General features: G+C 41.2%; 3 protein-coding genes across 5 annotated transcripts; 1 reads left to right on the top strand and 2 right to left on the bottom strand.

Moving 5' to 3' along the window:
• The first annotated feature begins 786 nt into the window (after positions 1-786).
• Positions 787-10,976, top strand: lmx1a (LIM homeobox transcription factor 1, alpha). Its single transcript, XM_038717013.1, is given in 8 exon segments — positions 787-965; positions 6,769-6,989; positions 7,942-8,138; positions 8,525-8,602; positions 8,977-9,070; positions 9,468-9,484; positions 9,486-9,660; positions 10,441-10,976. Coding segments are annotated over 8 exon segments (1,104 nt in total). The 3' UTR covers positions 10,584-10,976.
• A 1,798-nt stretch (positions 10,977-12,774) lies between these two features.
• Positions 12,775-18,460, bottom strand: LOC119900795 (selectin P). Of its 2 annotated transcripts, XM_038716043.1 has the most exons (16): positions 18,317-18,460; positions 18,124-18,202; positions 17,628-18,014; positions 17,425-17,532; positions 17,149-17,334; positions 16,867-17,058; positions 16,248-16,433; positions 15,973-16,158; positions 15,630-15,815; positions 15,344-15,529; positions 15,036-15,221; positions 14,725-14,910; positions 14,333-14,521; positions 14,042-14,230; positions 13,462-13,584; positions 12,775-13,363 (listed from the first exon to the last, which is right to left on the bottom strand). In XM_038716043.1, exons 1-16 carry the CDS (start codon positions 18,317-18,319, stop codon positions 13,299-13,301), a joined length of 2,637 nt encoding a protein of 878 aa, XP_038571971.1. In that variant the 5' UTR covers positions 18,320-18,460; the 3' UTR covers positions 12,775-13,298. The 2 variants fall into 2 exon arrangements, with proteins under 2 accessions (XP_038571971.1, XP_038571972.1); XM_038716044.1 differs by lacking the exons at positions 15,036-15,221; positions 15,344-15,529.
• A 181-nt stretch (positions 18,461-18,641) lies between these two features.
• LOC119900794 (L-selectin-like) lies at positions 18,642-21,842 on the bottom strand. 2 transcript variants are annotated; one of them, XM_038716041.1, is made up of 9 exons: positions 21,684-21,842; positions 21,556-21,602; positions 21,008-21,403; positions 20,818-20,922; positions 20,406-20,510; positions 19,524-19,703; positions 19,216-19,305; positions 19,095-19,116; positions 18,642-18,891 (listed from the first exon to the last, which is right to left on the bottom strand). In XM_038716041.1, exons 2-9 carry the CDS (start codon positions 21,581-21,583, stop codon positions 18,846-18,848), a joined length of 972 nt encoding a protein of 323 aa, XP_038571969.1. In that variant the 5' UTR covers positions 21,584-21,602; positions 21,684-21,842; the 3' UTR covers positions 18,642-18,845. The 2 variants fall into 2 exon arrangements, with proteins under 2 accessions (XP_038571969.1, XP_038571968.1); XM_038716040.1 differs by having other exon boundaries at positions 21,556-21,598.
• Between the last annotated feature and the right edge of the window lie 294 nt (positions 21,843-22,136).

Genomic DNA, 22,136 nt, shown 5'->3' with positions numbered 1-22,136 from the left:
TCTCTCTCTCTCTCTCTCTCTCTCTCTCTCCTTCCCGTTCACTCCTAATAGGATAATTGATAGATAGTCTAAATAGTCAATAACAGTGGACTCAGAGAGGTCGTCGGAAGCTCTGAGGAGAAACTTTGATGCGTTGCTCTCTGCTCCGAGCAGCAAGTTGCAGCAGGACTTTGAGCTCCGGAGATGCTCTGAGAAGAACTGGGAGTTGATAACCAAAATACTATTCTGCCGCCTGGAAGCTCGCATTATTTTATTTTTTACCAGGTATGGGCTTCTTGAACTTAAATAGCTGTGTTTAATATGTTATTTTACAATATTAATTTTCCTTCAATGGACTTTTGATCAACATCTGTTTCACAATGTTTCTTCAGAGGATTGCAATGGTGGATCGGCCGGCATTAGGTGGGTAAAACCTAATAACATAATTATATTATTCACTTAGATGTAGATTTTGAAAGAATATAATTTTTTGTCTCACTTTCACTTGTGTTTTTTTTTTAAATTGCACTTTTTTGGCACTTGGTCATCAAATCAAATGGTTATCCTAATTTAAACAACGGTCAGAAATTAATACAACTATTGATGTCTCTAGACTATATATAATTCCTACTTTTTATATAAACAAACTGTTTATTAAACTACTTTCCCCTCACATTACAACGAGGTTAGGTCCCACTTTAATGGCCCCTCCATCTTACTTTGTGCCGCCAAATGAGCCAATATTTCAGCTGCGTCCTGCTGATTGGAAAAGTGTCCCAATTAAAGGATTTCCCCGTCATTGCAGATATGGATCAGAGGGCAGTGTGTGCCGGATGCCACCGGCTGATCAGAGACAGATTCCTGCTCAGAGTCACTGACGGCCTCTGGCATGAGGAGTGTGTGCGGTGCGCGGCGTGCGGGGACGCGCTCAAGAACTCCTGCTTTCTGCGGGATCGCAAACTTTACTGCAAGCGGGACTATGCTGAGTGAGTGCTGATCTCCAACTCTTCGTTATTGTTTGGTTTCGCCTGATGCTACAGCTGAAATCATAAAACGCTGCCATCATAGCATGACTTTTCAACTCTGAGGCAGAGCATTTTCAGCTTCAGATTTTCCAAGTTAAGCCCATCTGATTGTACAACGTCAATATTTCTCAGATAGTTCACATTAAATAGTTTTTTACTGGTGAGCAAAGTTGTGAATTTCGCTTTCTCACTGATGGATAGTCATTGCATGAAGACATTTCTATTTTTAGTTTTCGTTTGATAAAAAGTGACATAGGCTATATATAATTTTCTTTAGGGTTTGTAATGAAAACTTCTGCTACAATAAAGTCATATGCTAAAATAATCACATATAGCTGCAGTCCATTATGCATTATAATTTATTCTAGGCCTCCAAACTCAGATATACTACCAACATTATAGTCCATGTTAATGGAAAAATATCTAATGGCGTTTATATAAGCTGTTTCTTTTATTTTGTCTCATTTTATTCTATTTTTTGGCCCGGGGTCCAATAATGATTATGTGTTATTAAGCCAATTTTCCCAACAGAACCCTTGTCCAGATCTGACCTTGACTAAGAATGTGTGTTTGTATGAGACAGACAGAGAGAGAGAGAGAGAGAGAGAGAGAGAGAAAGTTGTGTTTCTCTTTATAGTTACTTAACCATATCCATTTCTCCTTACTTTTTGCTTATGTAGTTTTAGTTGCTGTACATAAGGGTACATTTTAATCATGACAAAAGCATTGTGTGTGTGTGTGTGTGTGTGTGTGTGTGTGTAGTTGTGTATGTGCGTATATGGTGTAAGTTGACTGCCGGAAAACTTGGCAGAACAGAACAAGGTGACTGTAGGAGGAAGGGGTGGCGAGGGAGCTGAAATGCGAGAACACTATTGCATAGTGCACATACATACATACACACACACATGCACACAAAAAAACAACACCTTCACACAGACACATGACACACACACATACAGCACACAACCAGGGGCAGAGCTCAACTGACACATTGTCAAAATGTGTTAAAATTTCGAGGCCCATTGGCGTGGCAACTGCAAGCTGGGGACAACATATGGTCTCGCCGATGAGGCGGTCGTGCCCCCCCCCAAAAAAACTCCCACCGTCATCACCAATCGTCCGACTCCCTCCTACCCACCCACTGTCACAGCCTCATTCCCTCATTCTTCCTCCAAACATGCTCTCACCTAAACAAGAACCAAGACAAAAACTGCACACTCCCTAACAGGCAGCAGCTTACATTATTTCTGAACAATATGTGATGGTTGTTTTGCCAAGCAGGCAGGGAAACAAGGGATGTTACACTCATTGGTCCAAAATGCTCCCCACCATCATGTTCCCAGTCTGCAGAATTACTGTTGGAGTATGTTGGGGTCCTACATAGCTTTGTGAGCAGGGTGTTTATTTGTAGAACATATAAAACATGCCTTTTGTCTGATGACCAAAATGGCATTTCGATGGATAAATTGAAGTCAGAGTGGAATCTTGTTAAAGCACATATTTTAAAGTGCTTAGCGTGATCAGGGGAGATCATAGCACAGAGAAAAGAGCAGGACTGAGAGGTAATTAGGAGAGTTGAGCCATATGTCAGAAGGTCTGGTGCATCCCTACAAGAGAGACGGTGAGGCTGGTGTGAACTTATTTTGGGGGACAGTGCACTCCATGGGCCCTGGCGTTATGTGCCGTGGCATCTGGAAAGCTCCGCTCACAGCAGCTCCTTAGTCGAGCGATGGGACAACGCCCAGCCGACCGTGAGATATCTGACCTGACCAATTAGCAGGAGGCCTGGTGCCAGAGCTCTGCCTTTGAGGTCTCACGTCTCCACCTCTACGCTCATCCTGTCTGGGGTTATGGCACTCCATAACACACGAACACCACTTTTGTCCATGATGAGGGTTTTAAAAGTGTGTCCGATTGTGTGTCTCTCACAATGCAACCTGCGCTCTTCTCCCTCCCTTCTTTTGATGCAGGACGAGTGTGAAGCCAGTTCAAAAGTGACAATTATTCCATACTGTGACAACATTTGTCTCTTAACACACGCTGAATCTTCTGTCTGAGTCTTGTTTTTCACTTTGCTCATGCCAACCACCAGGTTTGGCATGTTCATGGAAGCTACAAAACAACAATGCTGTTGTGTCTAAAAGACAACAATATTTAAATTCCCAGAACAAAGCAACTTATATTATGTAATTCCTCTTCACTCCAAATGTTTTAGTGGTTGCTTTCATTACAGGGTCCAAGAGGCTAAACATACATAATATCAGAAAGGCAAATTATTTTATATGTTAAGATTAATGTATTGATTTAAGCCAGAACATGCAGAGGGTTTATATAAAAAAACATAAGGACATGGCAGTAAAGAAGCTAAGAAATCTTGGACCAAATTCTTCCCAGTATTCAGGATCCGATGCCATCAAGTAAGATTGAAAACATCAAATAAACAAGATCAACACAACAAACACAATAAAAAAAAACAAAAAACATGAAAATTTAAAAAATGTAACATTTTCAATGGACTACAGAAATACTTAAATAATTAAAAGGCATCAGGACAATATCACATACAAATAAAATTGACAAAAACATGGCTTGAGGCACCCTCTGAAGTAGGTCTGATCTTTTTAAGACATGTAACTGTTAATGGAGGCATGTTTTTTGTATACTTGTGTAGATAAAATTGTGTAAAAGTTTGTGTTAAGTGTTTTTCATAAAACTGTACTGATTTTCAGGCTTTAGTTTGAATACATATCAATTACCGGACCAGGGTAACTTTTACAACTTTAAACTCATGCAGTACAGCACCAGAATGTAAAGATTAGGAAAAATGTGATTTTCATTGTCTTTTCACATCACAATGTCCTGTGGCAGAATTCCCTTTAACTTTATGATTTTTTAAACTTTTTTATGAGTTCAAAAAATTACAGTAAAGCGAAGTCTGATTAGCCTACAGACCAGCTGTGACCACGTTTATGTCTACCTTTAAACTCATTAAAACCATCGACAATATTCATGGTATTGGTATAAATTCCTCTGACACTGACAGAGGGAGATACATGATGAGGTTTATTTGTACATAACCATTTTCCAAGACAACATAGAACATTAAAAGATTGTAAGAGAAATTGGTAATAAATATTCCTGACATGATTACACTGTCTATAATTTAAATAGTTTGTTTGCCTGATCTGTAGAAGTCACACGGGACAGGCAATACACACAACAGACTGTTCTGTAATTTAATGAAGCTGTATGCAAATTCCTGTCTGACAATGTGATGTTTAGGTTGGTCAGTTTGTCAGCAGATTTAGATTGGCTAAACGGTTCAGTGGTCAGGTGGACTGGACATCAGATTGGTCGTCAGATCAGCGGTGCACTTGACCTGCAGATCTGTATCTGATACACAGTCACTGTTGGCGTGTGTGTGTGCGTTCAGCAAAGGATCCAGGTTAACCTGATCCAGAAACAGGATCCGTCTCTGCATGTCCACCAGACCAGCAGTCTGTTTGCCCGACTACCAAAGGTCAGCACTGAAGTCAGGGCAAGAACAATGAGAGTGGAGGGCTTTGCTCTGGAGTAAGTGTGTGTGTGTGTGTGTGTGTGTGTGTGTGTGTGTGTGTGTGTGTGTGTGCGTGTGTGTGCGTGTGTGTACATTTCTGCCAAACACTCATCTTCTTATACAGTGCATCTACCTTCAGAGTGCCTGACCCTGGCCATGTCAGTGTGGAAGAGAGCAGGATTTTGCTGACTTATTCGTCTGTAATAATCTTGTCACTAATTGCCATGTCTAAATCCAGCGTGACTGAGTGTTCCCGCTCTCCTGGCAGGGCCTCTGGGCCAATCATGTCGACGGGAACTCTGAAATATTAAACACCTTGAGTTGCTCCATAAGTATTGGAGGTACTCTTACCTTTGCATTAACAACGCTTAAGAATACTGGGTATAATTAGACAAACTGGACAAGGCATATAATGGAAAAGCGATTCTCGAAACATGAACATTAATGCCCATAGTTTCTTCTTCACTGACATCCAGCATTAGCATCATATTGAGGCATTTAATTAAGTACTTTGCTGCATCCTAGAAACATTCCGGGTATTTCCTCTGCCACACTTCCTTTGAAATTGTTTTGTTGATGCATTTTGCGTTGCCACAGGAATGCACATACCGCAGACAGTATGTTGGCCATATTAAAGCGCATACCTTTGAGGCCATGGAACAGACGACTCGGATGGGTCAAGCAGCCCAACTGACCCTCCTGAGCTGCTGGGAATGGGCTTTAATGTTTCCCTAGCGACCCCACAGCAACAGTAAGAGGTCCCAGCAATGTTTGGCTTTAGGATGTTGCAGCTTCAGACCTTTTGACAGGGATGTCTCAACCGGGGTGTTTGCTTGTTTGGTCTGAGTTTTTGTTTGCTTGTAAATATTGTGCTAAATTTCTATTTTTACATAAGGAATTCAAATGCTACATTGGTTTCACGTGAAAGTTACTGTTTATTAGGTATGGATTTACAAAAACTACCTATTGCTAATATGGGTGCTCATATTCACTTTTATGCCAAAATTGCTTTTGACATAAAAGTGCCACACCACAAAAAGTACATTTTTTATATTTGTGTAATGTATGTGTCTGCATGGTGCAAATGCTTTGAAATAGCCTATGACACATCTGTTCAATGAAAACCATTATCATATCTGTCTGTGACAAAATACATAAATAAACAATTCAGAAACAAAAGTTTAGCATACAGTTTTTCTAATGAAACACACATGATGGCTGTGGTTAATCATATCTGCCGTTAACCACATATAAAAAGGCCAATATTGCTCTGTTATATAAGAGTTTTCTATTTGTCCATGATTAGTTGCATTGATCAGTTGAAGGAAAGGAAAGAAAAGTTTGGAAAGTTTTAATTTTATACTAACCTCTAACTCCTTTTTTTTTTTTTAAATAATGGTTACAAAGATTGAATATATTGAATCAGTGATATGTCTAGACTCTCCTTGTAGGCCTCATGTAGTATTTTTATGTGAAAACAAAAACATGGAGAGAAAAAATTGTCACTTTCTCATGCATCTGGGCTGACTGGTCTGGTGACCCAGTCAGGTCTGGAGACAAACACAAGCTCCAGAATGATGACGCATCATCCTGCGTGACAGACCCAAAATGCCGCAGTGTCAGCCAGCGGACAATGGTCCTGCTGCTTGGGGGCTGGCTCTGTCTTTGTCCCGTTCTGGTTAAGCAGACTTAGGGATAATTCCGCGGATAATTCATGGGACCAGCGGCTCAGCCTCTCCCACTGGGAGATCTGATTCCCCCCCTCTGCCTGGAGCCATGGCCTGCCGAGAGCTTTTCTCCTGCCTCCCCAGGAGCACAGCCTCGGACACGGCAGCCGGAGCCACGGCAACAGTCGCTGAGGCTAAGCCCACCAGTCCTGGTTGCCAGGCGCTAAGATGCACACCCGCCACGCTAAGGGTATGTGTCTGAGTGGTCGGGGCAGGAGGAGGAGTAGGACAGGCGAGAAGTCAGTTTGGCAGTAGTTTTGAGTGACAGCTCGACTCAGCAACATTCCCCAAGTCAACCGAGCATTTTTTTTCTCATGGAGTCCCTTCTCACTGAGGTGTGAGGGGTCCTCATGTGTCTCAGCTTATACTTGAGTTCTAGTCAGCCAAACAAAAGCATCACTTTGTGTTATTTACTGAGCTCTCAAAGTATCTCTCCATTTGCTCCTTTGTTACACCCCCACTTTCCCATCCTTCTCTCTAGCTTGTTTGCGGTACGTTGTGGGGGCTGTGCGGAGGCAATCTCTCCCGCAGAGCTGGTGATGCGTGCAGGGGCAGCAGTGTTCCACCTGCGCTGCTTCACCTGCAGCGTGTGTTGCTGCCGTCTGCAGACTGGAGATCGCTGCATCCTCAGGGAGGGACAGCTACTGTGTGCCAGAGAGGACTACCACCAGTGTCTGGCTAGCCCGACCTCCTCTGACACAGGTACAGGCTGTGTACTGTATGTGTGTGCATGTGTGTGTGTTTGTACATGTACACTAAGTACACTAACCACTGATTGGGTTCAATTTTCCAAATACACACCTAAAAAAACGGATTGTTTTGACCCAGTGTTAGTATTATTTAATTTACTGTTGTTTACCTCAACTCTTCTGAGCTACTCTTTTGAAACTTATGTGTCACTATTTGTTAATCATTTCTGCATCCTTTGGAGTTTTAAATGTCGTATTTATACTGTATTATACAACTAACAATATTTGTGACAGTTTTAAGCTAAAACTTCAGTTTGTTTTGTCCAACATTTTGGTAAATAACCATAACGGTAATATTAAACAAAATGCAACACGTCAACTGGGTGAAATTTCCTGCAACTTAACAATAAAAAAGCACAACATGGAACGGTGTCAGATAATTCTTAAAAACCTGCTTGTATTCAAATATTTATAATTATGACAAAAACAACTACTGCTACTACTTTTCAATGAATTCATTAAGATATTCAAGTGGTCCATTCTGTCACCCCAGGTTGCATTCTGGGAAATGTAAGCCATTTTCCACTGCTGTTATCAGCCTTGTAAATGCTGCAATTATAATTTTTGTTGTATTTGTTAATTTATTTAATTTATGTTCTTGTTTGATATCTGTTTGCTACTGCTGGCTGTGAACCAAATTGTCCCTCAAGGATACTAAAGTTACCTTGAACCTTGAAGCAACCACAAACTTATGCAGACATCGGGCAAGTTGAGGGAAAGTGGTAGATATACCATAAATTAAAAAATTTAACTGCAACTCTTAATCACAAAATATCTAAATGCAAATGATGCATTAAATGCTTATGGCATGAATGTTTCTTTTTAAAATCTGTCTCTCTACATTTTTCTTGCAAATGTCTAGCAGGTGAATAAACATTTGCTTTTCAATCGTGTCTGCCCACTAGGTAAAAGTGATGAAGAAGCAGAAGAAGAAGAAGAAGAAGAAGAAGAAGAGGAGGAATCTAGGAGGGTTACAGGCAGACGAGCTAGATCAGAAGATCCGGAGAGCAAACGTCCCAAAAGGCCACGCACTATTCTGACCACTCAACAAAGGCGGACCTTTAAAGCCTCCTTTGAGGTCTCATCCAAGCCTTGCCGAAAGGTAAACGTGTTAATTATGTCTCTCTGAAAATAAAGACATAGACTATGCTGTTGTTTTCTGTCAACATTCTTACTGTAATTCCTTGTAAAAGTCAGCAGGAGTTTTTTAAATATGAAGATCCTCAAAGTAGATACCCTTCTACCTCAGAATGTGACAAGGAAACCATCAAGGCGTTATCAAGTGTTGTTAAACCCTCAGTGCAAAACTGTAGAAGTGTGGCAGGATTTCAGCTATCTATTGTATATAATAGCACTGTACTGCTATTGGACAGATGGGTACTTGACTTTAGAAAAAGGGTAAACCTTCAAGTGACCTCTCTGTTTCTATTTTCCTATTTCTTATCCTCCCTTTCTTACTTTCTCCCTACCCCTGAATCTTGATCCAAGGTAAGGGAGACCTTGGCAGCAGAGACTGGTCTGAGTGTCCGGGTTGTGCAGGTCTGGTTCCAGAACCAAAGAGCCAAGGTAATACAAAGTACACACATGCAAAAACACACACACACACACACACACAGTCATATGCGCTACTAATAAAAGGACTCTTTCTGCACCATGTTTGTATGCCAGAGTGGAAATCAGCCTGGTTATCTCTTCATACAGGAAACTGATGACATCTCACAGCAAGATCACTGTAGATTAAACCCCATATTTCCTCACAAAGTGGGCCTCATGTGTGGTTTCCCTCCTCCACTGAAAGATGTCCTTTACCTCACTGTTAATACTTTGCAATTGAGTGAACTCGTATACTCGCACACTTGTATGCATGGGTGGTGGAGTGAGAAAAATGTTTTACACTAGGCCTGTATGTGAGCTTTATGTCTGCCGGTGCATGTTTTTAGATGAAGAAACTGGCCAGGAGACAGCAGCAGCAGCAGCAGCAGGAGCAGCAGCAGCAAACTCAGGAGCAGCTTGATCGCCCCTCACATCACACAGGTATTATACTGTTGGAAAATGTTGCTTTATTAAAAGTGCTTTATTAGTCTCTATATGATATGATATTCAGAATACAAAAGTTAGATGTACCTCTTTCTTATCAGGGATGAGAAACTCATTTTCAAAGAAAGAAAATGGCACATGATGAAAGATGTTTTACAACATTTTGAAGAAGTACAATGATTTTTTTTCAAGTAGGCCTATCTTTTAGCAGACAGAATAAGTAATGAACAGTACAAAGGCAGTGGAGTCAGATTAGGCTGAATACCTGTCAGAACTGTTTCACTTCAAATGGTTCTGACAAAAATTAGGAAGTTAGCACAAGGGCTCAAAGGCTTACTAAAAGACATGACCGTAGCAATGAACGCGTCTCCTGAGTGTCTCCTGTGCACCACAGCGCCCTCCTGTGGCGGTTTTAACCTCTGAGCTGGAGCACCTGGGGTCCTCCTACACCCACATTCAGCAGCAGCAGCAGCAGCAGCAGCAGCAGATGGGACTCACCACACTGGAGCAGCAGGAATATGACATGGACCCCTTCAGACAGGGCCTGACCCCACCTCAGATGCCAGGGGATCACATGCACCCCTATGGTAAAGACTTAAGTGCTGTCAAACCATGGCGGAGATTTATACGTTTTGCTCTACAAAGCTTCTACGATTAGTGTGATTAGGAAAAATAACAAAAAAAATGTTTTAAAAAGACATGATTTACTGCCATCATTTTTGTGAAATCAGAAATCAGTCAGGAGTATTTTTTTTTCATTATTTGGACTCCAAGTTAGCCTCAGCATTGTAGCAATGTTATCTGGGGTAGTGGTCTCTGCCCTCTGCTGTAGAATCTCTCACATTTCCTTTTTTAGTATGGGACCAAGTGAAAGGTCTATATGCAAAAACATGACAAATTTTTAGGGCAAAACGTTACCTGATGGTTACAAATGTATTTAAAGGATTATTGATAAGGAGAGGTCAGCAAAATTCTTCAAAATGTACAAATCAATTTGTGGAGAAGCTCTGTTTTGCATTAAACTGTTCGGTTGTCCCCAATAATTTCAGGGGTAATGACACATAGTACAAAATACAAAATAATCAAAAATAGCAGCAAAATGACATTTTACAATATCATTTAAAATAACAACACCACCAATGATGACCATGAATTAAAACCTCTATTCATTCTTTGCACAGGTAGTGTTTATTGCTTGGCTTTTGTATTTGTAATTGTTTATATTGTGAGTTGCACCTGTTAATTTGTCCATCCCTTGTAAAGTGCAAATTAATTGAATTCCTGCAAATTATATTTCAATTAAACCAACTAATAATCAGATCACAGCTTAATTATCCAGTAATCAAGGATGTTGTGTCTTTTTTTAGGTTTCAAGGGTCTGTACGGTGATATGGACAGAGACCCTCTGTGTCATGTGGCTGACAGCGACTGCCTGTCCCTGGGTGACTCCTCTCTGCTCACCCCTATTGACCGCCTCTACTCCATGCAGGACTCTTACTTCACCTCCTGAGGGTGGAGGCCGGACTCAGTGAGAAGTGGCGCGTCTCCCTCACTCCACACCGTCCTCTGGCCTCATCATTTATGTCTGTACTTGTGCACAAGGTCGTTGAAAAAGTGGTTGCAAAATCACAGCCAAGGGGACGTGGGTAAACTGTGAAATCATGCAATATACCATGTGCACCTCCATATAAACATGATTACACTACTGCCTCTTATGCTTTACAATCCCATTGTACAACACAGGTTCCTGTGTATGCACGATACTGATGGACCTCTCTCACTACGTTTGAATGTTAGATTATGAGATTATATCTGCATCTACTAATGTAAATAGCTCTTTGGGTGTGTATTTGTATTTATTCTCACAATGTGTGTATGCTGTTCATTGTGAATGAATCAACAATGATCAATAAATAATGGCAATGATACAGTGAATATTCAGCTTAAAGTGTGTGGCAAAGTGAGTGTGAAGTTCAGGCTGATTTATTATGAAGATGGGGTATTCATGCTGAGGGTTAGAGCCGGGTCAGTCCATCCTCGGTGCTTATCAGTCCAATCTAGGTGACAGGTCAGTGAGACATCTTCCCCTGGTTGTTGGGTGGATCATCAGATTGTAAAATGCCGGGCTATGACAGCTGTATGGGTCAGTGGCAGGTAAGCATCACATCCTCGGCGCCATCATCAACGCTCACATTGTGCTCCTCACGGTCAAAGGCCCTCGCTGCATTTTTCTGCCTTTTCCTTCCTCCAGTCATAGAGGATGGGAAAGGGGGGTTGGACCACCCAGGAACTGTGCCCAGCTGGAATGCACCAATCCTGGGGAGGGAGGTTGAGCAAAACCAGGGTGGGGGCTCCAGACAACAGAGGGTCTGAAAGCTGTGTCAGGGGAGAATGCCCAGGGTGACACAGAGATATGAAGCCCCACTGTATGGAGTGCCTCCTTGCCCCAGCCATGAACCCTCTCCTGGACCCATCTCATATTTCCCACTATGAAATCAGACCTTGCAGAGCAGAGAGCGCAAGTCAATGGTCAGGAACAATCTAACTGTCTGTCACCGTGGTATGCTACTGCCAACCAGAGCTAAAGAAGTGTGCAGCAGAGTATACTGAGTGTGTTTCTTTGAGTCTGCCTTTGTATCTGTGTCTGTATCTGCTCAAAGTGTCTGCTGGCATGTGCATGTGTGCATGCTCATGTGTTAGGAGTAACAGCACTCTTTGTTGTAGAGACTAAAGTATCATAATGCATTTCCTTGTATCTTGAGAGGTAGATGAAGGGAGAAAAGCCAGACTTGAATATCAGGGAAGGAAGCCAAAGTGGTCACCTGCAGGGCCTTTTCCCTTCTTGTGCATGAGTCTGTGCACAGTTGGCACACATATATGGTTGCCAGCAGCAGTGGGTGGGATGAGAAAAATAATCAAACTGTGATCATACGCTCACAGCGGGTACCAATAACCTCATTATTATTCTGATGGTAGCCAAACAGTTTCCTGTCAACAGTTCGGTTATTTATTGCACCCTTCATGCCAACCACAGGCCACAAACCCTCTGTCTTTTAACCGCTATAATTGGCTTCATGCTGTTGCAGTGCCAAGACAGATGCACACGCTTTGCTAAAGATACTCCATTGGCCAGTTGCAGCGCATATTTAAAGTCTGGGGGTATACCATTGGCACAGATACACAGAGATGATTCTATATACAGCCATACCATAGAAGTTAAATTCTTGATTCAGACAATGGATTTACACAAAAATTGGTAAAATCATCCTAATAAGAAACATATTTCCTACACCATGTGAGTCTCAGTTCAGGCCCTTTAATTTGATATACTGAAGTTACTGTGGGGGTATTAATGTGAGATCAGTGCCCAGTGTGACACAATGAGCTGAGAATAATAATAGATCACCTCCTTACCACTCAGTTACAGGACCTTTCTGGCCACCAAATGTGCTAAACTGACACTTTGTGACAGTTTGGCAATCTCAGAGGAGTTCTGCCACTTCCCCCAACTGACCTCACAGTATTAGCTCCTATGGGGGAGGTCAAATATGGGTAAACTGAGCTGCTAAGGTGGGCACCAGCAAGACCGAGTCACCCAATACTGTACCACATGACACTGGACAATGTTAAAATAATGCCAACACTGATCACATACTTCATGTGGTTTTGAGTGAGCAAAAAATAAGACAAAAAGTAAAAGGTGGCGATTCAAGAATTGTTGATGGTTTATTGACAATTTATCAATATAGGCTACAAGCAGAACACAAAGCCAAGGCTGCATACAAATTTTATGTGTATTGTGCATGAATTGTGTATCATGCTTTGGGTTGTTTAATAACAAAAGGTGAAGGTTTTCATGCAAAATGTACATTAGAGGTTTAAATTGTGAATTGTGTGGGTCATGGGATTCCTGTGGAATATTAAAAATAAATGCTAGTTTTTTTCATCATGAATGGGATGAGGCGGGAGTCATTCTTCTGGGATTCGGATGGGACAGGAGTATTTTTGTGGTAGTGTGATGGGACAGGGGTGAAAATCCACTCCCATGTCAATATTTCAAGTGCATTATTATCAAAATTTTAAGGATTATCTGAGTGGAAATTAAAATCACAGTTAATATGAAGCTCTAGGCCTACTATAATATTTTTGTACCAGTATCACGCAATAATATAATGGCAGGCATTTGACTGCAGTATTTGCTACAAACAGAACTAACTAAAATAAATCAAAATTCAAATGCTGGATTCTCTCTGTCTCCCCAAGCTGGCACATCAGACATGATCATATTTCCTGAAAAGATCAGAAATAAGGGTTAAGGATGTATGGTGAGTGCTACAATGTGATGTATGTATATGTGAACTGTACATCATCACTACAGTAGGTCTCACCTCTTTTCTTAAATCGCATCATAATCAACAAACCCAGTCCTATCAGGACAAGTGGCACGACAACAGAGGCTGCACCTACACCTGTATACATCAGCATGGCTGTCCCCACTGGCATACCTTCCGCTGGAACACATGAAGGTCAAAAGGTTAAAAATTGGCACAAAATGTGCTCCGGGTATTCATGGTTCCCAGATGATGAATCCTAATGACCTTTGTGAACTTCCCCTCTGGCGCCCCCATGAGGTTGACACTTATGGTTTTTAGAGAAAAGTGTTAATAACTATTAGATGGATTTCCATGAAATTTAATTTACACATTCTTGTTTATAATTATAAGATTTATTATAATCACTTTGGTGATCACTTAACATTTTCTGTTTCGCCACCATTAGGTCACAATTTCAAAATGTCCAAATGCTTTAGTTTATGACCAAATATCTACAAAACTAATGACATTCTCATCAGCCTCAGCTGAAGTTTGTACAAATTAGGAAATTTTAGCATGCTAACATGCTAAATTAAGACATGATAAACATTAGCATTGTCATTGTGAACTTGCATGCAAACAAAAGTCAATTTACCTGTGCATTTAGGCTGACTGGCGCTCCAAAATCCAGTGGAAGAGCAAAACAACACCTCTCTGCCATTCAGGGAATATCCCTCTTTACAGGAGAAAAGACATTGGGAGCCAAAGCTGAAGTTCCCCAGAGGATGGGAGCAGTTCATAGACAGAGGTAAAGACCAGACACGAATAGCCTCACACTGTACCACTGAGATGTAGAAAGGACAGACATTTTAATTAATTACATTGAATCAACTGTTTGAACACCAGAACAGACAGGAGTAAGTTTAAGGTAACGCTGGGCACTCACGCTGGCAGGTGGGTAGATCCTGACTCCAGTGGCCTGAGTTGTTGCAAGTCATAGTTGGTGTTCCTTTCAGCCTGAAACCCTCATTGCATTCAAACTTACAGTGGGAGCCATAGCTGAAAGGCGAGTATGGATGGCTACAGTTCATCCTCCCATGTTGAGGAGCCTTGGCCAGTAGAGGGCATGGCTGTGCTGTAGATGGCATTGAGCAAAGAATATGACCAGCAGCTTCAGCCCAAATAATCTTCTAAAACAAAGCGCTGTTTGTTTCAAGACCTAACTATCTATTCAAGACATGACAAACTGATGATATAGCTGGTGTGTTGTGGTGTGATGAGCACAGAGAAGGAGGGAATATTTGCGAAGTAGAGATCTCTCATATTATGATAACTTACGCAGACAGAGGGGGATTTCTCTGCTCCACACGCCCAGAGAGGTGCACTCCGTGTTAGATGTTCCATTCAGGAGAAAACCCAGCTCGCAGTTTGTTGTGCACCGAGAACCAAAACTGAACTTTTCATGGGGATCAGAACAGACTAAGGAGCCATGACGAGGAGAGCTCAGAGTGGGACATCTCTTAGCTGTAAAGAAAAGAGAGACAGGAAGAGACCAACAGAAATTTTATGTGGTAAAAGGGTACCACAAAGAAGCTACAAAAAAAGATGATTATACTGACATTCGATTGATTTTTAATTTTTAATTTTACCCAAGCAACGTGGGATGTTTGCACTCCACATGCCCACAGAGGTGCACTCTGTGTTAGCAGTACCATTCAGGAGAAATCCCTCCTCACAGGTTGATGTGCACCGAGAACCAAAACTGAACTCTTCGTGGGGATCAGAACAGACTAAGGAGCCATGACGGGGAGAGTTCAGAGTGGGACATCTCTTAGCTGTAAAGAAAATGGAGATAGGGAGAGACCAACAAGATTATTTTTTAGGAAAAGGGTATCAGAAAGAAGTCAAAAAACAGATCATGATATAGACATTTGATTCATTTTTTATTTTATTTTACCAAGGCAACGTGGGATGTTTGCACTCCACATGCCCAGAGAGGTGCACTCCGTGTCAGCTGTACCATTCAGGAGAAATCCCTCCTCACAGGTTGATGTGCACCGAGAACCAAAACTGAACTCTTCATGGGGATCAGAGCAGGCTAAGGAGCCATGACGGGGAGAGCTCAGAGTGGAACATCTCTTAGCTGTAAAGAAAACAGAGTGACCAACAAGAATTTTATTTAGTAAAATGGGTCCCAGAAAGACATGATAGAGGCATTTGATTAATTTTTTATTTAATTTTACCCAAGCAACGTGGGATGTCTGCACTCCACATGCCCAGGGAGGTGCACTCAGTGCTGGCTGTCCCATTCAGTAGAAAGCCATCGTTACAGGCTGTTGTGCACCGAGAACCAAAACTGAAGGAACCATTTGGGTCAGAACAGGACAGGGAGCCATGAGGAGGAGAATTTTTTGGACCACACCTCTTAGCTTGAAGAAAGACCAGGGAGAGACTCATTACATGTGCAAAATAGTAAACAGAATTGACGGCTTAATTTAAGCTGAAGGAGCAATAAGAACAGGATGTGTGGTATTTATTTTGTTCATATATATTAATACTTCAGCACTTAGTAATCAGTGGTCATACCCTGGCAAACAGGAAGTGCGTGACTCCAGTTGCCCTGCGAAGAACAATTTGTCACGTTTGTGCCAATCAGATCAAATCCTTCTTCACATTGCACGGTGCATATTGAGCCATAGCTATGCACTCCTAGAGGGTCCTGGCATTGCATGGAGGCACGGGGCGGAGCCTTTAGACTGTCGCACTGTACCACTGGGGAAGAAGACGACACATTGTTACTCATCAGAGCAGTATCTGTTTTCAGGAAGCTTGTGTTGTTTTCAGGGAGCCCTGTGACCCACCTGTGCATGTAGGTGTAGGTTCACTCCATTGTCTAGAGGCCAGACAGGTGAGTATGTTGTCTCCGGTGAGGTAGTAGCCTTCCTGGCAAGTGAAGTTGCACTGTGAGCCAAAGGAGAAAGGCTCCAGAGTGTCCACGCATGTCATGTTGCCCGTAACAGGAGAGAAAATGGGGGAGCACTTTTTCACTGTGGTGGGACATATATTTCAATCACTCACACGTAGTGCACTCAATAGAATCAATGTTATTATGACCCCACTTTTACAAACATAGCATGAGACGGGGGTATGAATAACCATGCTGACATACAAGGAAAACAGCCCAGGCCTACCCACATTAGATTGTAATGTTGTTTTCCCAAGGCAGACATAAATGAGTGTGAAGTAAAGTGATAACAGGTCTGATTGATATGCTGCAATGTCTGGACACGATGTGACAACACAGTGACGCCATGTATTAGGAAGTGGTAGCAATCAATCTATTAACGGAGGCCAAGTACTACAAAAGAGGAAGTAAATTAAACGTGAGAGTATTTTACAGAAATTATTCAGATGGAGACATTTTAAATCAGGTAAAGCTAATGATGCTTTTACATTTAAAGGTAATGACTATCACTTCACCTGTGCATGCTGGGACACTGGCTGTCCACCGGCCGGTGTGGTCACAACGTATCTGGTCCTGTCCACTGGGCTCATAGCCTTCGTTACACCTGACCTCACAGGTGGAGTTGTAGCTGTAAGGTGCAATGGGATGGCTGCAGTTCATATCACCTCCACTGATGTTGGCGTGGTTCAGAACCGGACACTGTTCAACTAAGATAGGCAATGAGAAATATTTTCCTCTTAACTTGTGACATCTGAAATAACAAGTGTTTTGACATTGTTGATATCCAGTTTCCATACCTTGACACAGAGGAACAGGATGGTTCCAATTTCCACTGGCTTGGCATAGCAGTTGGGGCACACCTACCAACTGAAAGCCAAGTTCACATTGGAAATGGCAGGAAGAGTTGAAACGATTGGAGCCATAGGGATGGAAACAGTAGTGGGAACCTTGTTCTGGATCCAGCAATGTTTTGCATTCAATTGCTGAAGAAAGGGAGAAAAAAATACTTTATTTAACTTGTCATGGAAAGAGGTCATGGCTAATTTAAATGTATAATGTCAATGTTTGCTCACCCTCTTCACAGCGTGACCCCTGGAAACCAGGATGGCACTGGCAGGTATAGTTCCCTATGGTCTCCATACAGTCTGCATGGGCACTGCAGGAATCCTGTGTACAAGATACTACACAGATACAGAGAGAGATTGTACACTCTGTATATAATAGGTCTACAGGAGTCACTTAATGTGTTTATCAAACAAATTAAGGAGACTTTTACCAGTGTAGCAGACAGTTCCCTTCTTCTTGCGACAGTTTTCATTGTTCCACTTGGCTGTGTCAAACTCCCGCTTAATATAAATCTCCACACAGTCCTGATCTACTATGTTATCTGGCTCCTCTGTTGCCCAATTCTGAGCCTCTTGGGGCACCTTCTCATCGGTTCGATCCCAGATCCATTCTCCACCCACTTTGCGAATTCCTAGCCAGTAATATTTTTGGTTAAACGGCAGCAGATTGTTCAGGAAGTCAGTCTCCTCCTGGTTCTGGATGGCCGCCATGTCTGTGAAGTGCTGCTTGCACCACAGGCTGGCCTCAAGCCATCTACGGTTTGGACTGATGCTGTAATTGTAGGTCCATGCCTGTGCTCCTCCTCCGCTGCTCAGGTCTGAGATTAGGCATACGGACAATAAGACAAAATTTAACTGGTGAAGCAAGAAAAAAAAAGTAGTTTGAAACAGTTTACTGCCTGTAAGATGAGAGGGAAGCAGACCTACCCTGGGCAAATACAAGTAATACAGCTATCAGCACCCTGTGACGCAGGATTTGTCTAGCATCAACTGATTGATGAAACATCTGAAATAAAAAAAGAACTTATTTTCTCATAATTGCATATGAGTGTGAATATACAGTATGTATCCATGCATGTATGAATGTACAACACTTGCACTGATATTTGTTAGGTCTTACCATTTGATCTGTCTTCAACCACTCACTCTTGTTGCTGCATTTACACTTCTTTGCTGATGATTGATGACTGTGTGTCCTTCAGGGAATGAGTCAATGACCAATTTTGTAATGTCACTTTCGCCGTAACTTCCTTTCAGGAAGGGCACCACTCTACCAACCATACCACTCTGGGAACATACACACACAGATCCACCCACCCACACACACACACCCACACACCCACACACACACACACACACACACACACACACACACACACACACACATACAGACACTCACAAGTACTAATAAAAACTTTTAGAAATCTATTTTATTTTACTAAATTTATCTTTAACAAAGACACCACAGAAATGCAACTCTAATGTTATTTAATGAATGTTTTGAGTTTACATATGCATGAATCGATAACAAACCATCACTTGCACAAACACACCACAGTTTATATCCAGCCAGTACAACCAACTGAAGCTTTAACAAACAGTATATTAGGAAAAAAAAGGCATTTGGGTGATGAGCTTCCAGTTGTTCTTCATCCCTGAGCCACACTGGATGGACCTGATGCTTCTTCAGGCTGCCTATAAAGACATAAAGGGACATCTACTGAATGATTTACTAAACTGGATTACAGTTACTGTACAATAATGTAGCATTTTTAAGTAGCATGCCATATATTTTTTAAACACCAATAAACTGTACAATTTTAGTAAACTAGTGTTTTAAATATTGAATGTGCATAAATGGGTGGGGCTGCTTTGGATAAGACCATTTCAACACTGACCTTACTTGGGCAAGTTTCTTTCCTGTGAGAAATGAACACATAAACAGATCACTGTTGAGGTCTGTTGCAATAACAGTGACTTGCATCACTATTACACTAAGTGTAATTAAGAAACACTGACTTTTTCTTTGTTTCATCCAGCAAAAACAGATGCAGCAGAAGACAGAGAATGCTCCACACCCAGCTACAGCCAGCAGAGCCTTTTTGTAGCCTGAGAAAATAAAACACATTTTTATCCTGAGCTACAAAATACATGACAACAAGTTTAAACAAGTTAATCTACTACTACAGCTACTATTACTGCTGCCCATTATAAAAATCAAAATCACTTTTTCAGAGAAAGCGCAACGGACCTGTGCAATAATTTTGGTGTATTTATGCTTTTAAACAAATCTATTTTAAATGTTTGCTTAAACAAAAAAACATTACTTGCACATGTAGGCCTTGGGCCGCTCCAGACACCGGTCAACCCACAAGAGACTACCGGCGAGCCTATCATCAGGAAGCCAGGGTGGCAAAAAAATTGACAGGTTGAGTTGAATGACTGGTTTCCTTCTGAGCAGCTAAGGTATCCGTTATCAGGCTGAGACAAAGCGGGGCATTCCAGAGCTAGGGGCACAAACGGGTTAAAGTTTACCAGGGATCCAGTTATGTAACAACTTACGCTAGCTTTCTATTATTTTTTTACAGCACAGACATGCTGATGCAAGTATTTTGATCAGTATTTGAATTCACAGCCTGGCCCCAGGAAACAGAGGAAACAGATGCAGGGTTTATGATGGCCGTGTTAAAATTCTGTCAAAAATGCATTTAAGTATTTGAGTGAGTGATCTACACTGAGGATATTCTGTGGAAGGAGATAGTGAAAAGTCCTTACGTCAGAATGTGAGTTTGCAGTGAGATATATACATACTACAGTCTGGCAGAGTCATGCCTAACCTCGCACATGTGATAGTTTTCAGGTATGCCTCCACATACATATTGTCTACCACAGGAAAACAAAATGCGTTTTTTTTTTAACCTTTTCACATAAAACAGCTACCTGCAATGCTAACAGACCAGCCACAACAAGCCAAAACAGTAAGGTTGTGGACTGAAAAATGAAAACAATAAGCTGAAAGATGCAATGAAGCTTTATAGAGCTGGGGGGAACTGGAGTGGGTTATAATGGACAGTTTGATAAACCCTTAGCACTCAAGGTACACAATGTGTTCATCATTACATCATCATTTCTATGTACACGTGGGCATGTGAGAATTGTTTTAAGATAAAATTGTAATCTTTGGTTCAAATAAACATTAATTACTGTACCTGTTTGGCACCTATCTCCTTCAAAGCCAGGTTCACATAGACAGGTTATGTTGTCTATGGTCTCTTGGCATCTTTCGCTGTCACATAATGTTGCATGACATTTGGCTGTTAAGAAAAAGTGCAATACTAAAACAAGTTGGGTAAAAATTGATAGCTTTGTTAAAGCCATTGTCCAATCATTGCACACTGTAACTAGACATGGTTGTGCCTTAACTGTTGGTTCAAAAAGTGACTACCAATTTTAAGTAATAAATCTGCCAAAATGATCATTGTAAAATGTAAAATTACATAACCAAAAACTTTTTCAATTAACATACGGGCATGTTAGAATTGTTTTAATACATGAAAAATTATGAATCTATCCTTTAAACAAACACAATCTGGTGACTTAATTTCAGTGAGCTCTCCTCACCTGTTTGGCACCTGTCTCCCTCAAAGCCAGGTTCACAGAGGCAGGTTATGTTGTTTATGGTCTCCTGGCATGTTCCTCTGTCACATGATGTTGTATTACATTGGGCTGTTAAGAAAATGTGCAACACTAAAACAACCTCTACCACTTTTGAAACTGAAACAAGTTAAAAAAAACAATTAGCTTTACATACCTTTATAACAAACTGCATATTTTTTATTGCTGCATTTCTCATCATTCCACTTCCCTCGGTTATCTCTGTTGTTCACGTAGATCTCCACACAAAACTCGGTGATGTGGTTATTGTTGGGCTCGTTTACTGCCCATGACTCGTTACCAATCCATGTGCTGTTATTCCCAATCCAGGTCCATGTGTCATTCTTGTTCTGTTTAGTGATTCCAATCCAATAATATGGACTAGAAGTTAAATTTGGCAGCTTTGAGACCAAATAGTCATTCTCCGCCTGGCTTTGGATGACCACCATGTCTGTATAATTGGTCTGGCACCATTGTCGGGCCTGGGTCCAGTTCATGATTTTGTTTGAGTAATGATATGTCCAGCAGAAGACAGTCCCAGCTAAGGAGCTACCTAACATATATTTTAAAAGAAACAAGTTAAGGACAACTGTAGAGTGATAATTCATTCGCAAAAGAGTTCATGCACAATGTTATATCTCACATCAGAAGATTATGGAGGTGCCATCATATACATTTTGCCTCAGTATTAAACCTAATACTCACCAAGGAGGAGGATCAATGTCCAGTTCATTTTCAAACCTGTTGTCTGTCTTAAGAAAAAAAAAATCAGAAGCCAAAATATTGATGAATATCATCTTGACAAATTACTGAATAAGAACTTGTTTACTTACCCAGAATTGGTATTTTAATATTTAGCAAATATATTTCCTAAAATAATCTATAAAATAAGCTTGCTGGTCAAATCCTTGTTTTTCTAATTGTTTCAAACATGAAACTACACACCACAGCAGTACAGAAAGTGAATGTTAGTTGCTGCAACCAGGGACCAGTATCAGGCTTTTATATTTTCAGTCAATTCAGTCCAGCAGCATCATACAATACCTGGATGTTTTCTGTACAGAGTAAAATGCATGAGATGAATGATTGGCTGAATGACTGACCTAATGACATGTTGTACTTGGACAGACCTTTTGGGAAATGCTACCTGTTTCAGATGAGGGGCATGAAAAAAAAAAACTATAAGGGGAATACAAACAATAAAAACACATTTCAAATTAAAGTAAAACACAGGGAGGGTCACCATCAAATCTTGGAGCCAATTAGTGTATTTTAGTATCCTAGTT

The sequence above is a fragment of the Micropterus salmoides genome, unplaced genomic scaffold, assembly GCF_014851395.1.
Source record: "Micropterus salmoides isolate LMB-PRFRI ecotype aquatic unplaced genomic scaffold, ASM1485139v1 Ms_hic_scaffold_13, whole genome shotgun sequence".
Classification (NCBI taxonomy): Eukaryota; Metazoa; Chordata; class Actinopteri; order Centrarchiformes; family Centrarchidae; genus Micropterus; species Micropterus salmoides.
Note: the sequence above shows the minus strand (reverse complement) of the source record. Positions and strands in the feature narration are given on the sequence as shown.

Bases quoted from the DNA above. Each gene is read 5' to 3' on its own strand.
- LOC119900795 (XM_038716043.1), bottom strand. The intron at 17,533-17,627 runs GTAAAAGTCTCC...GTATCTGTGTAG, and splicing joins GGGAACTGTCTGCTACACTG to TATCTTGTACACAGGATTCC. The intron at 17,335-17,424 runs GTGAGCAAACAT...CCCTTTCTTCAG, and splicing joins GGGGTCACGCTGTGAAGAGG to CAATTGAATGCAAAACATTG.
- LOC119900794 (XM_038716041.1), bottom strand. From the start codon at position 21,583: ATGAACTGGACATTGATCCTCCTCCTTG. The intron at 19,306-19,523 runs GTAATGTTTTTT...TTATTTTCTCAG, and splicing joins CCCAAGGCCTACATGTGCAA to GCTACAAAAAGGCTCTGCTG. The intron at 18,892-19,094 runs GTCAGTGTTGAA...ATGTCTTTATAG, and splicing joins AAGAAACTTGCCCAAGTAAG to GCAGCCTGAAGAAGCATCAG.